The 15,752-nt window shown below is 40.7% G+C and overlaps 3 protein-coding genes across 3 annotated transcripts in view; 1 reads left to right on the forward strand and 2 right to left on the reverse strand.

Moving 5' to 3' along the window:
* LOC117496148 (NLR family CARD domain-containing protein 3-like) overlaps positions 1-15,752 on the reverse strand; it is a gene marked incomplete at its 3' end in the record, with an annotated part of 682,747 nt that overhangs the window by 23,569 nt on the left and 643,426 nt on the right. The window lies entirely within an intron of this gene.
* Positions 4,213-6,399, reverse strand: lsm7 (LSM7 homolog, U6 small nuclear RNA and mRNA degradation associated). The gene is made up of 4 exons (XM_034147071.1): positions 6,304-6,399; positions 5,988-6,078; positions 5,250-5,321; positions 4,213-4,678 (listed from the first exon to the last, which is right to left on the reverse strand). The coding sequence occupies exons 1-4, from the start codon at positions 6,307-6,309 to the stop codon at positions 4,536-4,538; spliced, it is 312 nt and encodes a 103-aa protein (XP_034002962.1). The 5' UTR covers positions 6,310-6,399; the 3' UTR covers positions 4,213-4,535.
* Positions 7,859-11,448, forward strand: LOC117495639 (kelch-like protein 23). The gene is made up of 3 exons (XM_034147041.1): positions 7,859-8,843; positions 9,521-9,929; positions 11,123-11,448. Exons 1-3 carry the CDS (start codon positions 7,859-7,861, stop codon positions 11,424-11,426), a joined length of 1,698 nt encoding a protein of 565 aa, XP_034002932.1. The 3' UTR covers positions 11,427-11,448.

Below are 15,752 nucleotides of genomic sequence, written 5' to 3' on the forward strand. Positions count from 1 at the left end.
TAATCATTATTTTTAATACTTTCTGCTGACACTAGGTGGGGCTGTGCCCCACCTGCCCCTAATGACCAGTCGCCACTGGGCTTAGGGTAAGATATTGAGTAAGAACATGTTTTTATGAATCACACAGCTTCTGGTCTTCCAAGACCCGACCGGACAAAAAGACGTGTTGCAGGCACGAAACATACTACCAATAGAAATACATTGCATTTAAAATCGTTCTGTGTGACACGGAAAAAAGGTGAAAATCATGTTGGTGAACACGAATCAATAGATTACATTAATTTCGTGACTAATAACACGAAATGCCGTGAGACTGGGTTGCATAGTAATGATACAATAAACCATTTACATCTAAAAGTATTGATTAAAATTCATTTTTATGGGGAAAAGTGCAGATGAGGTATTTTTGGTATTTTGGGCAAAACACTTCACCCAACCCTGTATATATATATATATATGCTGTTAAAAACTGCAATATATACCTGGCTGCTAAATCCTCAGAACTGTTACAGGATGTGTATTTTGTGAATTGTATAACTTTTTTTTAACTTTAAAATTAAATACTTTTGTTTGCATGTAATATATGTAACATTAAGCTGTCAGTGGCTCTTTCCTGCTGTAACAACGTACATGTCCCCTCTGTGGGACTAATAAAGGTTTTCTGATTCTGATCTGATGGTATCAGCCCCAGGGTCCTGAGGACCTGTGCCCGCCAGCTGTCTCCTGTTCTCCAACACCTGTTCAACCTGAGCCTGCACCTGGAGACCATCCCGGTGCTGTGGAAGACGTCCTGCGTTGTTCCGGTCCCTAAAAAGACGACTCCTTCTGGGCTCAATGACTATCGCCCTGTAGCACTCACATCTCATGTGATGAAGGTGCTTGAGAGACTGGTCTTGGCCCATCTCAGACCGCAGGTGAGATCATTCATTGACCCTCTGCAATTTGCCTACCAGCCTCACCTGGGGGTGGACGATGCTATTATTGACCTGCTGCAGCGTGCTCACTCATACCTGAATGGATCGGGTTGCACTGTGAGAATCACCTTTTTTGATTTCTCCAGTGCATTCAACACGATCCAGCCTCGGCTACTGAGTGACAAGCTGCAGGCTATGAGCGTAAACTCGTCCACCATCTCCTGGATTACCAACTACCTCACGGACAGACCACAGTGCGTCCGGCTGGGCAGTGTGCTGTCTGATGTGGTGGTTGGTAGTATTGGAGCCCCACAGGGGACTGTGCTGTCTCCTTTCCTGTTCACCTTATACACCTCTGACTTTCTATACAACTCAGAGTCATGCCACCTGCAGAAGTTTTCGGATGACTCTGCAGTGGTAGGGTGTATAAGGGATGGACGGGAGGAGGAGTACAGAGCGCTGGTGGGTGATTTTGTTGAGTGGACTGGAAGAAATCATCTGCTTCTGAATGTGGCAGAGATGGTCATTGATTTCAGGAGGAAGAGGACATCTCCTCCTCTGCCCCTGTGCATTCTAGGAGAGGATGTGGCAGTTGTGGAGGTCTACAAGTACCTGGGAGTGCACTTAGACAATGGGCTGAACTGGAGGATCAACACTGACGCTGTGTACAAGAAGGGGATGAGCAGACTCTATTTTCTGAGGAAGCTGAGATCCTTCAACGTATGCAGTAAGATGCTGGAGATCTTCTATCAGTCTGTGGTGGCTAGTGCACTCTTCTTTGCTGCGGTCTGCTGGGGGGGCAGCATAAGAGACGGTGACACCAGCAGGATCAATAAACTGATCAGGAAAGCTGGGTCAGTCATCGGCATCAAGCTGGACCCCTTTGAAGCTGTGGTGGAGAGGAGGACACTGAACAGGCTGTTGTCCATCAAGGATAACCCCACCCATCCTCTCCACCTGCAGCTGGACAGTCAGCGGAGCTCCTTCTCCAACAGACTGCTGCAGCTCCCCTGTCTCAAGGACAGATACTGGAAAACATTCCTGCCCACTGCAATAACACTGTACAATAAATCACCTCTGGCTGGAAGAGAACTCTCTGCTCCATAGTTTCTCTTGAAATAAAACCACGTTGTACATTTTACTCTATAATCTGTTCAATATTTAATACTCCATATTCCATATATTTTGAATATATATATATATTGTATATATATATATAATATCTGCATGTATATTTTCTATTTCGACATGTATATTTTCTATTTTATTTTCTTTTTCTATTTATTCTTGTATATTTTGTAGTTTTGTTTTATTGTAAAATGCCTTTTATGTTGCTGTAACAACAACAATTTCCCAATTTGGGATCAATAAAGTACTATCTATCTATCTATCTGATTCTGAACTACGATGCTCAACAGCTCGCTTAACGGAACTTTGACGCTGGTATCAGTTTGGTTTCCCACCAATCACGGGAGTATTGTGTATAGAAAGTGTTGAGTTATATTTCTCGCGCTACCTTACATCCATGAAGGCAACATGACAGAGGGAGGGCTGTCACTCAGGATGCAAAACTACTCTTTGGTAAGCCCCGCCCCCCCCCCCAAGCAACATCAGGGACAAAAGTTTGAAAGCGAAAAAAACGGTGAAACCTGAAAAACAAGATTTGAAACTGAAAAAATAATTGTTTGGAATCTGAAAACGGAAAATCTGCAACTGAAAAAAAGGATTCAAATATCAAAATATGTATAAAAGGAGTGGAGCTGTCTTTTTATGAAAAGTAATTAAGCTCGCTCCGACTTCTTTCTCTTTTTTTTTTATCGAAAAAAGCTAACTATTCAGTCAGACAGCAATTTATTATAAAAGTAACAAGTGCAATTTCAAGCACTTTATCCAAAATCCAAGCACTTTTCAAACCTTGAAAACACCACATGAAATTTCAAGCATTTTCAAGGATTTCCAGCACCGTACGAACCCTGAAGATTAGTTTAAACTACCAGCCTCAATAAACTTGGTGGAATAATGAGCAAAGCAAATATTAATTAGTTTCTGTGTAGATCTGAACCACAGGGCAAACACAACTAAGTGTTTTCACTTTCATCAACATTGTGTGATCTGGAAGTGTTGATGAGGAGATGACACCGATACCATGACACACTTTGACAAAATCAACAATATTGTTATTGTATCGTAGATTCAAAACCTAATTTTTTGTCCCCCTACACTTCCTCTGTCCCTCGCTCTTTGTCTCACAAACACACTTTAGCATTCCTGAAACGCATCACTGTTTTTTAAGCGGGAGCAAGGCTGCATTGTTTATCATTCAACCCGTGTTATTCCATCAGATATGGTTAAATGTATGTGGAATAAGTTTGACTAAAATGACCAAATTATTGCCTTGACAAGACAAGACTGTAATTTGAAATGTAATGAATATAAAAGGATATTTGACATTGATCTAAGACTATTTATTTAAAAAATAGCAGAGGAAATAAAGAGAATATATCTTGACTAATAATAATAATGGGTTTCATTTATAAAGCACTTCATATTTGACTTCAAATCCCGAAGTGCTACAAGCAGTGAGCATGAACAGTATAAAAACAGTAGACAACACGGTAGAATTATTAAAAAGCAATAAAAAACAAACAATAAAAATAAAATAAAAGGGTGGTAATAAATAAAAGGTCTAGGGAACGGCTCTATTGAATAGATGGGTTTTGAGGCCTTTTTTAAAAGCTTCCACGGTCTGTGGTGCTCTCATGTGGTCGGAGAGAGCTTTCCACCGACTGGGAGCAGCAGAGCAGAAGGCCCGGTCTCCCATAGTACGGAGCTTGGTACTGGGGGGGTCTGAGGAGGTTGGTATTGCTGGAGTGGGTGGTCCGCAAGGAGGTATGGGGGGTGAGGAGTTCCTTGAGGCAGGGAGGGGCAGTTCCATGGACACACTGGTGGGTGAGGACGGAGACCTTGAATTCGATCCTCAGTTCCACGGGGAGCCAGTGTAGTGATTTAAGGATGGGGGTGATGTGATCATATTTGCGCACCCTCATCAGGATCCTAGCAGCGCTGTTCTGAATGACTAAAAGTTGACGGAAACGTTTTGTGTTGTAGTCGACTAAAACCAGCTTTTACTACAACTTTCATGGTTCTCTGGATCACATTTAAAAATCACGGAATTGGATTCCTACATCCGAGTTTTCCATCCACACAACCAATGTGTACAAGAACAAGAGTAACTATAAATCTCGTTGTATTCTGTACAATGACAATAAAAGCTTTTGAATTTGAAGAGGGAACAACATCTTGAACAAACATTTATTTTATTTTATTTTATCAAAAAACAAAGAATAGTAAAAAGGTTCTTATTGTGAATGAAAAGAAAATGGTTTTCCCAAAAGTGTGGCCTCTTAACTCAAATCTCCGCAAAAACGTGCACACCACGGACCGGACAAACAGTGAAGTGCTTTCAAGTGTCCATCCGTTCATCAACTTAAAAATGATTCTCAACAGAAAATTACTTTATCGGGCGCATTATTACAGTTATGCTTAGAAACAATTAAAACAAAAACTCCACCAGATGTTCAAATGTGTGCGTGTGTGTGTAATTTGAAGTGTGTGCGTGTGTTAGCCGTCCTGCTGCTGTACGAAGGGGTTGGGAATGGACTCCATGCCGTCCTGAGGACAGATGAGCACGACGGAGGTTCCTCTGCAGACCACCAGCCCCAGCTGCCGGGTGTCTTCTGTCAGCTTCAGCTGGTCGTCTGGATCTGCATGTACACACACATTATCATTTAACTTCAGATGTAAGGAATAACTTAAAGGTGGGGTAGGTCATTTTGGAGAAACCAGCTCGAGTGCGCTCGAATTTGAAAATACACAGTTGGAAAAAATCTGCCACTTCCTTACAGAGCCCCTCCTCCAACACACACGAACGCGCACATGACCAATGAGGGCACGAGATAAGTTTGTGCACAGATGGAAGGCTGACAGGCAGGTAGGCCATCCAGTTATTTTAGCCGGCCCGGCTGATTGGTCGTGCTTTTTACAGTACTACAGCTTCCACAGATGACATTTTTTTATGGATTTTTTGTCAAAGCACTTCAGATATTCATTGCTATCGGGATGTTAAGAGCATTCCATGGAATATAACAAAAAGTGTATCTCGAGCCGGTTTCTCAAACTTACCTACCCCACCTTTAAGTACACACGTTATTTTTGGAAAGTGTACCCTATTTAAGACAGCGAACATGTGAACCGCAATTGACACAGTATGCATTCAAAATAAAAGTAACTGAAAAGAATAAAAAGTATACATTTCCTGCACAGTTTGTAACTTACCACGCATGTACTCGATTGTGCCGTCCAGCACCAGGTTCAACAGAGGATCGAATCCTTTCAGAACACCGCTGGCTGAGAGGAAACACAGAGTAAAGTTCACATTAGTCAGGATCAATTAAAAGACTTGAGGAGCAGAGGTGTAGAAGTACTTGAGTAAACATAGAAGTACCAGAGTGTAGGAATACTCTGTTACAGTAAAAGTCCTGCATTCAAAATGTTACTCAAGTAAAAGTACAAAAGTATCAGCATCAAAATATACTTAAAAGTAGTCATTGTGCAGATTGGTCCATTTCAGAATAATATATATGATATGTTTTATAATGATTGATCATTAAAGTGTTCTCAAAGCTGGTAAAGGTGCAGCTAGTTTGAATGACTTTGTATACTGCAGGGTAGCTTGTGAATTTACTCCAGGTGGAACTAAAGTCTGATTTAAGAGTTGATTATATTTCACATCATTCATCCACATCTGTAAAGTAACTAATACAAATACATGTAGTGGAGTACAAGTACACCGACCATTTACCTCAGAATTGAAGAAGTGGAGTAGAAGTTCAAAGTAGCATACAATGGAAATACACAAGTATCTCAAAAGTATAAGTACAGTACTTGAGTTGATGTACTCAGTTACTTTACACCTCTGTTTAAGAGAGAAACAAATCCCAATCATGAAGCTAATGTTTGCACCGGCTGATTCTGTTAGCATTAGCTCTTCATCACCAGTATTAATGCTCTTACCCTCTCGTCCTCCTTGGAACTTAACACGGATCGGCTTGTCGATGTATTTCGACAAGTCGAAGATGCTCTCCTTCTTCTTCTTTTCTTTATCCTGCAAAAGAAACAGATAAAATGTGCTTTTAAGTCACATGTTAGCTTTACTCGGCTAGCCAAGTTAGCAAATGCGACAAAAACGCCCCCCAACTCTCGAGTATTTCATCCACATTACAGGTCATGTTCATCATAAACAATTACTGTCTTAATATGCTCATTATAATGTGTAAAAACAGAAAGGTGAAGTTAAGTTTGAATGAAAGCTAACAAAACACGAACTCACCGCCATGTTTCTCTTCTTCTTCTACGGTTTTTATTGTGGACGGCAACCAGCGTTAAAGGTGCATTATCGCCACCTGCTGTGCTGGAGGGTGGACCAGAATCATGTACCCCCCCAAATATTAAATTATCATTATTAACTCTTCAATAATATAAAAGTCTCCCTGACCCAATGCATCATATTTCTTAATCTTAGCAGATACGTTTCCTCATTACTTTTTTTAAGATATGTTTTTGCCCAGAGAGATTCTAGGGGGGTCGTCCCCCTACTCCTTTTGGTTGATTTAACGTTTTAATGTTATTATTTTTAAAGAAAAATATCATTATTATTTATTCATTTTGTTGTTTTTTTAGAAAATTATTTGTTTCAACATGTAAGGCTAGCCAGCCCAGCAGCCCCACTGAGTAGGGACCGTAGCTCGGAGGTTTCTGTTGATTTAAAAAATATATTTTTTATCATGTTCTGGATTTTTTAATTTGTATTTTCTTTTTTTTCTAATATCGTTTTATTTAAATAATTAAATAATTTTTTTATTTAGAATTTTTTTGTATTGTTTAAAAAAAAATCAAACATTTTTTCATCAATCAAAACGATGAGCTGACATCAGTTTCTTAATATTTTGTAAACAAGGGGCACATTATTGGAATTTATTCATCAATGAATTTGCATCTATCTATCTAAATTAGATAGATAGCTAGATGGATATATGGATAGATGGTAAAAAAAAAGACGTATATCACTAGAGCACATGTGTCAAACTCAAGGCCCGGGGGCCAAATCAGGCCCTTGGTGGATTTAATTTCGGCCCGCAGGATAATTTCTAATTATTATTAGATCTGGCCCTCCGGTATATTGCACGCACACCTTCACTCAATCCTGAGGGTCTCCTCAGCTCAGATCCTGACCCCAAACATTGATGAACTTGCACCCAAGATGAGATGCCAAGTATCTGGCTTGAACTAGCATCACAGAGCAGCACACTGAGTTTACATGGATGTTTCCTTCTGCACTTTCTTTCTTGAGACAACAGGGCATGTTTGGTTTTTTCTTTGAGGGAAATAGTTTTTTTGAAGCTGTTGTTGGCCTGTGGAGAAATGTAATCATAAGAAATGACTCTGGAAAAGCTGCAGATAGAGCCATAAGAAATGAATGCAACTGATTATTTAATGTTTAATGTTGTTTTTATAGGCAATAATTTAAGCTTTGTTAGTTCCAGGTTTAATATGTGCAATAAGTTCATTTCAATAAGTTTTGCAATAAACATTGAACCAGTCCGGCCCTCAACTAGTACCGATTTTTTTATTTTGGCCCACTGTGTATTTGAGTTTGACACCCCTGAATTAGAGTATCTAAATAATACACAATATAAAGGAAATATTGAATGAATTGGAATACTCTACATTTGACAATTTCTAACATGTGTTTTTCAAACTGACCTCCTTTTCCTGGTTGCATTTGGTCAGCAGTCAGTCAGGGGGGGATCTATTAATACCACCAGTTGGTATGTGTTGTAAACTAGACGAGGCTCTGTGCAGAAGACCCTCGGTGTGGCTCTGACATGGCCTGCAGAGCCGAGCCTGAGCGGAAACCTCAGAGCTTTATATTAACACTTCTCTCTGAACAGATAGACAAACTTAAGGAGGACGAATCTGCTCTACATGTGACTAACTCTGCGCCTGAAGTGATCCCTGATGCAGTTCTGCAGGTAGAAGGAGAGAGTTTCTATGTGAACCGTCAAAGACTCGCCCTCCAGAGTCCTTACTTCAGGGCTTTGTTTTTTGGCGGCGGCCTAGAGAGCAGCAAAAGGAGAATAGAGATTAAATGTGTGAGTGTGAAGCATTTCAGGGTTTTAATGGACTACAGCAAGACTTCCAAACTAGTTTTGGACAGGGAGAATGTTCTGGGGATCCTTGAGACGGCAGACTTTTTACAACTGGAGCGAGCCAGGCTGCTGTGCTGCAAGTTCCTGGAGCGCGAGCTGCACCTCAGTAACTGTCTGGGGATGATGAGCTACGCCTGGAGCCTGGGCTGCACTCAGCTCCACAACGCTGCTCGCAATGTGGCGCTCACACACTTCTCTGCTATCACCTCAGAAGAGGACTTCCTGTCCCTGTCTAAGGAGTCCGTAGCAGACCTTATTGCTTGTGATGACCTTGCCATCCATACAGATGATGCAGCCCTGGAGGCCACCCTACGCTGGGTGTCGTTTGACCCCAAAAGAGAGGAACATTTCCTGGAGCTGATTCAGTTAGTGAGGCCGGAGTCGCTCTCTTTACCGTTCATTACTCAACTTTTAGTGAAAATGACGAGCAACGACCCCAGAGCCAAGCTCATCTGCATGCTGAATGAACATTTCCCAGAGTCCTGGTCCATGGGCAGGTCGATGACGAGGGCCAGGGCCAGAGAGACCCTCTTTGTTCTGGGAGGACCCCACGATACGGAGCAGCAGCCGCTCTATCAGTTCCACCCGCTCAGCGGCCGGTGGCAGAGCTGTCCCCCCCTGCAGAGGAAGAACCTCACACAGTACTCAGTAGCTGCAGTAGGTATGTGAATGATAGTGATGAAGATGAGGGTCCCTGTGAAACTGATGATGGGTGAGGGGCTGAATGTGTATTTCTCTTATGTGCTATGTGTAAATGTATTTCCAATGTCTGTCTTTGTTCTTACACGAAAGGCCAAATGCCCTGTGCTGTTGGCTCAGTTACATACCATAATAAAGCCTTGTGAGGATATATGCTAATTTTCTCTAAATGGCATTAATGTGTCTACCACTAATTTACATTACCACTTACTGATCAACAGAGTAGAGCATGTGATTATTTGATATAGGCTATTGATTCAACAGAAAACATGCTATCTCGTTATATATTCCATATTTTATTCAATTTGATTTATTCCATATTTTATTCCATTCTATATCTATGTAAATACTGCTATATTTTACTATATTTTGTATAATTTTAAATATTTTTCTAGTTCTCTATCTGTGTTTTAAATGTTTGTTTTAATTTATGTATATGCACCATGACATCAAGTCAAAATCCTCGTACGTGTCAACCTACCTGGTAATAAACCTGTTTCTGATTCTGATTCTGAAATTTGAATGATACATCATCAAAATAAGTAATGACCTATACCAAATCCTACTTATTGGACATTAAACATCATTTTCCTAATACAACACTTCTTAATTCTGTTCTGATTCTCTCACGATGTGTAGGAGACAATGTGGTGGTGACAGGCGGACACTTCCGGGACGTCCTGTGGTTCTGCGTGGACTGGGTCCGGATGTTTGACTGTGGGAACCAGGTCTGGGTGGAGGGTCCCGTCCTGCAGACGGCCCGGCACAGCCACTGCTCCGCGGGTCTGGACTCGGTGCTGTACGTGCTGGGGGGCAGCGTGGACGAGGGGCTGCTGGGGGACGTGGAGAGGCTGGTTCTGGGGTCAGAGGAGTGGGAGGAGGTCAGCCCGATGGTGAGAGCCGTGGAGAGGGCCGCCTCTGTGGCTATGGACTCCTGCATCTACGTGGCGTGTGGACTGGATGAGAACGGGGAGGTGTACGCGGGGGTTCAGAGGTACAGGGTGAAGGAGGACCAGTGGGACGTGGTCTCATACTCTCCATTTCCACGGTGGGTGAAATGTTTCTCTTCTGGCATTTTCTGGGATCTTAAAAGTCTTGAAAGGTATTGAATTAATCTGAAAAATAAGTATTAAAATGATTGAATTAATGTCATAACCAAGGCTTCATCCCTACATACAACTATAACAATAAGTACTGTACTTTACCCTAGTCTTGTTATTATTACTCATACTGTTACACACATTTTTGTTTCCGTTATCCTTGTCTTTCACTTTTCTTGCTGTTGCTGCTCTGACACCTGAATTCCCCTTTAATTGTTTCCTTAATAACGTTTGTTTTATCTTATCTTAAAAGTCTCACAAATGCTCACACATGGGAAGTATGATTTTATAAATCTTGTTTTTCTCACAATACGTTTTAAATCTTAAAAGTATTGAAAATATATAATAACTAACCAAATGGTTTAATGAATGAACCAAATCTTGCAATCGTTTCATGCAGATCTGGATAGGGGAACCAACAAAACTCATATATTATATACATTTTTGTTATGTTACACTCCAGTTCAGGGGTGTCAAACTCAATTTCATCGGGGCCCACATTATCATTAAGGTTGCACTCAAAGGGCCGGTTGTAACTGTATGTATATGTACATATATAAATATATATACAATTATTTATTATATTACATTATTGCCTATGCATTGGATTATTATCGGATTGGTTAGTAACTTTATAATTAACTACATCTGAAAGTAGAAGTCTAGGGCAATTCATTACAAATAATTGCAAATCTCTTCAGTGGCATGTCACGAAATGAGATGCATTGTGGGACATGTAGTTTATGGACAACGTGCTTCTGTAAAGCGGCATTAAACCGTATAATAAACATATGTTATTCTTTGCAAGCTCTTGCGGGCCACATAAAATGAAGTCGCGGGCCGGATTTGGCCCCCGGGCCTTGAGTTTGACACCCCTGCTCTAGTTCCTGCACCAAAACACATATTTTACATTAACACAAACCAATGAGAAAAATCCTCCTTATGCCAATAAGTAATGGATCTGTTTTTGGATATAGTCCTAAATTTAAAGGGGCATTTAAAAAATATAAAAAAAATGTAATTTGTCTTAATCTATAGGAACCCTCTTTCCTGACACAAACCAGTATTTCTTAATATGTATTTTGTTTCCAAATAGCTTCTCCTTTCAGCCTTACTTTCCTTTATTCTAACCCTCTCACAGATATGACCTGGTCGCCACAGAGCTCAACGGGGCCCTCTACCTGTTTGGAGGCCAGGCGCTGCGTTTTGACGTGGAGACGGACGAGTGGACGGTGCAGGATGAAGAGTGTCTGGACAGGAAGTTCTTCTGCGGCTGCACCACCGTCAGCGGGCAGATTTACCTGCTGAGCGAGAGGAAGAGCAACAAAGCATTCCCCAACATGGTGCTGATGGACCCGTACATAGACACCTGCCTCGAGGTGGAGGACGCCATCCCCTGCCCGGTGCCCCTCAGAGGCTGCGTCACCATGAGGATGGTCACGTGATGGACACCATGGTGCAAGAACATTTAAAGGTCCCCTATTATACTGTTTTTCATCAATACATTATATAAACAAAACGTGTCTCTGATCTGTTTAGCTCCAAATACCAAACAGATCATTGCAGCATTACCCATAATCCCCTCTGTTTCAGCCCTGTTTCAAAAGTGCTGATTCTCTGTCTGTTACTTTAGATGAAAATAAGGAGCCCCTCCCCACGCCCCTCTGAGAGATATTTGGTTAAAAAGAACACAATGGTGCTCTAGGAGGAGATTCAGGTGATAAGGTTGGGGGGGGGGGGTTACCTTGGTTGGTGATTGGCTAATGGTTACACAAGCCAAAAAATCGTTATGACATCATAAAGTGGCCAAAATCTGATCAGCTCATTTTCAGACAGCTCATTGGATCAGGACAAAAAGAGAGGGGTCTTTGTTCCTGAAAATTCCAGAATCTCTTTACACAGAGGGGACACATGTTGATGTAGAAAATACGTGAAAAGGTGGATTTTGCACAATAGGTGACCTTTAAGGGCTGTACAATTAATAGAAATGTGATCAAAACTGCAAATGAGAGCTGCAGGATTCAGTCGACCTCTGCTGGTCCCCTTATCTTGAAGTCAACGGTTTTTTCAACGTGCTTTTGGTTTGACACCTGTAATAAGGTCTATGGTTAACAGAAGCTGAAAATAGTTCCACTCTTTGTTCTACAACATAATATATGTCAGTAAATACCCAACTGGTGAATGTCTGAAGCTTCTATAAGTCTTAAAAACAGCCGATGCTAACAAATGGCAAAATGGGACAACTGAAATCACTGCAAATATTAGCCGCCATTAGCTTAGCGGTGGTGACGAGAAGTCATGTGATTCAGATACTTTATAGATTAACGATACCTTTTCACTTGCGGAGATTGTCTTTGTGCTTAATCACAAAGTCGTGTTAATATGTTGAGATCATCCTGCTGAACAAAATATAAAAGTATCATAAACCTTTGTTTGCCACAGATCTTATTATCTATAATATTCCAGAATCCAATGGAAAAATCCAGAACTTTTTGTTGAGGGAACCTTTTGCGATGCTCACTTCCTGGTTGCCTTACAAAAATAAGTCTTCACTGCAGCACACTATGGACAACTCTATGACATATCTTAATTGCACTTGGCAAATGAATTGGTAAAGGTAAAATATATGAAGATATCTGAATGAAGTATGGTCATGCTTACGATAAGACCCAGCCTAAATGTTCGTTAAAACCCTTGAATAAAACTTAAAACTGAATTTAAAAGTGCCTTCAGAGCTTATTAATAGCATATCGCATATTGGGATCTAATTTAATCAATTAATCAATCAATGTTTATTTATATAGCCCAATATCACAAATGTTACATTTGTCTCAGTGGACTTCACAGTTTGTACAGAATATCAGTATGACAATACGACACCCTCTGTCCTTAGACCCTCACATCGTACAAGGAAACACTTCCAGAGAAACCCCACAGTTTAAAGGAACATGAGAGAAACCTCAGGGAGAGCAACAGAGGAGGGATCCCTCTCCCAGGACGGACAGACGTGCAATAGATGCCGTGTGTAAATCGAAGAGATAATACATTTACAACATAGGTAGACCAAATGTTTGCAAATGCATGTGTCTATAATAAGAAGATGAATCCACGAGGATGTCAACAATCCTGTGGGAGCCATCAGGGAAGTAGTATGATGAGAGTCAGGCAGGACCGCAGTGACAGGTTCAGCCACGACTCCAAATCCAGGACTCAGATCAGGACTCAGGATCCAGGAGTCGTGATCCAGGACTCAGGACCACAGCAACAGGTTCAGCCACGACTCAGGATCCCGGCGTAGATAGACACCAAAAATAAATTTGGGGGAAGCTGGGTTATTGGGAACATGAGAGTACACAGGTACAGACAGAGAGAAGGAAGAAGTAAGGTGTCCCCCGACAGTCTAATTGCATGTATATGTACATTTGCTAAAACAACGAAAATGTAAGAGATTTTATAAGTGTCTTTAAGAACACTTGCCGGAAATGTTTTAAAAGAGGTCATGATTTGGGTGAAATATAACATTTAAAAAAGCAATTTTATAAAGAATATATATTGCAATGAAATGAAAACAGAAGTGCTGATTTATTTAATAGAAGTATTTTATTACAACGGGCCATCCAATCAACAAAGCATCAATGTGCACTCATAAGAGAACAGTCAAGTGTTACCGTCATGGAAGCATAACATTTCCCCTGGTTTTAATATAATATCTATTTTAAATTTTAATAAAATCTAGTGTGGGTTATACAACCTCATCATTCATTACCTTAACACCTGTTTATGATAATGAATGATGATGATTTCTCTGTGCTATATTGTTAGTATATGTATATTTCACTGTGTTTAAATACATGGAGACATTAAATGACCTCTATTTTCTAGTTAAGTAGTCATATCCCATTGCAGTCGTATCCAAATATGCCTTCAGCTTTTATAAAAAACATTGCATCTTTAAATTTTATAAAGCATTTGACCTTTGTAGACACTTTTCACTAATGCCCATCTGATTGCATACATGTCATGGCTTACTTTCGATTCACTACCAGCCTCACTAACATTTAAAGCAAAACATTTCAACTATTTCTTCAGTAAAAAGCTGCTCAGAAAATCCTGTCAGAACTTGTCACAAAAAAGTGTAAAAAACAGCAGCCAAGGCACAGAAAACTAAAGTCCAGCAGAGCAAACCTTAACACAACTTTTGTTTAACAATCATGCTGCTTTTCACATAACAAGAAATGAAACAAAACACACACATAGTACATATTAAGTACATATTTCTCGGAGCATTACATTTCTTCCTAAAGGCATAATTTATTTTAAGACACGGGGAGTGATACATTCTTTGTGCACTAGGGGGCGCCATATCTCTTCTAAGAAATAATCTTAAAGGGGCCCTATTCTGCCTTTTTTAGGTTAATATCAGTATGTAGTGCCTCTACTGGGCAGGGACGTGGGAGGTCAGTCAGAGTTGGGGGTGCGGCGTGCAGGTGCGGTGGGGGGTGCTAGTGGAGCCTCGCAGCGGCGAAACTGTGGCGTGCTACACTGTAGGTGCGCCGCGTTTGCGCTTCAGAGGAGGCTCCTTCAGCAAAATGAGGCCCCATCCGCGAGGGGTCTGCGTGATCTGCGTGTAGGGAGGGGCGGCCCTGTATAATAACGTCATATTAAATGCAGTAATTTGGTCTTTAGAAACAGCTTGTGAGAGCAGCGCATTCATCGGTGTTCGTTTTAATGCTGTCAGTTTGTTGGCGGCCTGTGTGTTGATGGGACTTCTCATGCTCCCTAAATGTTTCCCCTGCCTTTCGCCAGTTGTTAAACCCTCCTTTCACAAAACTCCCATCCCTGATCTTGTCTGCACTGACAAGCTTCTTTTCTATAGCAGAGCAACAGAAGAAGCACACCGCATGATCACTTTCTCTTATATAGTGAAGCTTTTTATAGACAGCTTATACTGAAATGCTAACTCAAAAATAGTAACTCAAAATAAAACTTTTGTATTGATTTGTTTAGTGAACTTTTTGGCGTTTTTGGCATTGCAACTCTCCACCAACAGATGGCGGTGCTGCAGCCTCCTCAGCACCCCCCCTTCCCGCGTCCCTGCTACTGGGACATGTCTCCATGCTTTAATGTTCAAAAAGCAGGGAAGGGAAAACCCCAAAAGCACAATAGGGCCCCTTTAACTGACAACATTAAATCCTATAACAGAAGAATATCTTTATCCTCCTTAAGTAACTATTGCAAGAGCGTTTAGCGAATCTTCTTTATGTAACAACAGAAATGACCGGTTGCGCAAGAAAATAGACATAAAATGGCTTATCAACATATTTACTACAATCAATATTCTTAATAGTCCATATACAATCAAACATATTGTGTACATCGACACAAAGCTGTGGGAGCGAATTACTATTCAATTCCGCTCTTTATAAAACACATTAGGTTAAACCAGTTTGATTTTGTGTGGTAAAAAAAATTGTTTTCCTTGATCAAGAAAGATAAACGCAATAAGTCTAAGAACTTGTATCCTTTTGCATTGACAAAAAAGTAATATAATACAATAAAATGTATGCTTTCTTTTTATCAGAATCAGAAACCCTTTATAGAGTGACGCGTCCTAAAACCCGGAAGTAAGTTAGCATTTTACCACTTCCGGTTCCTTCCACAAAAACCAATGCAATTTCTCCATAGGATTTTGGAAAATAGCTCGAAATAAGGTCTGTGGTTGAGACACATTGAAGAGACAGATCACGTTTTGTTCAGCCGGATAATATCCA

Source organism: Trematomus bernacchii, unplaced genomic scaffold (assembly GCF_902827165.1).
Source record: "Trematomus bernacchii unplaced genomic scaffold, fTreBer1.1, whole genome shotgun sequence".
Taxonomy (NCBI): Eukaryota; Metazoa; Chordata; class Actinopteri; order Perciformes; family Nototheniidae; genus Trematomus; species Trematomus bernacchii.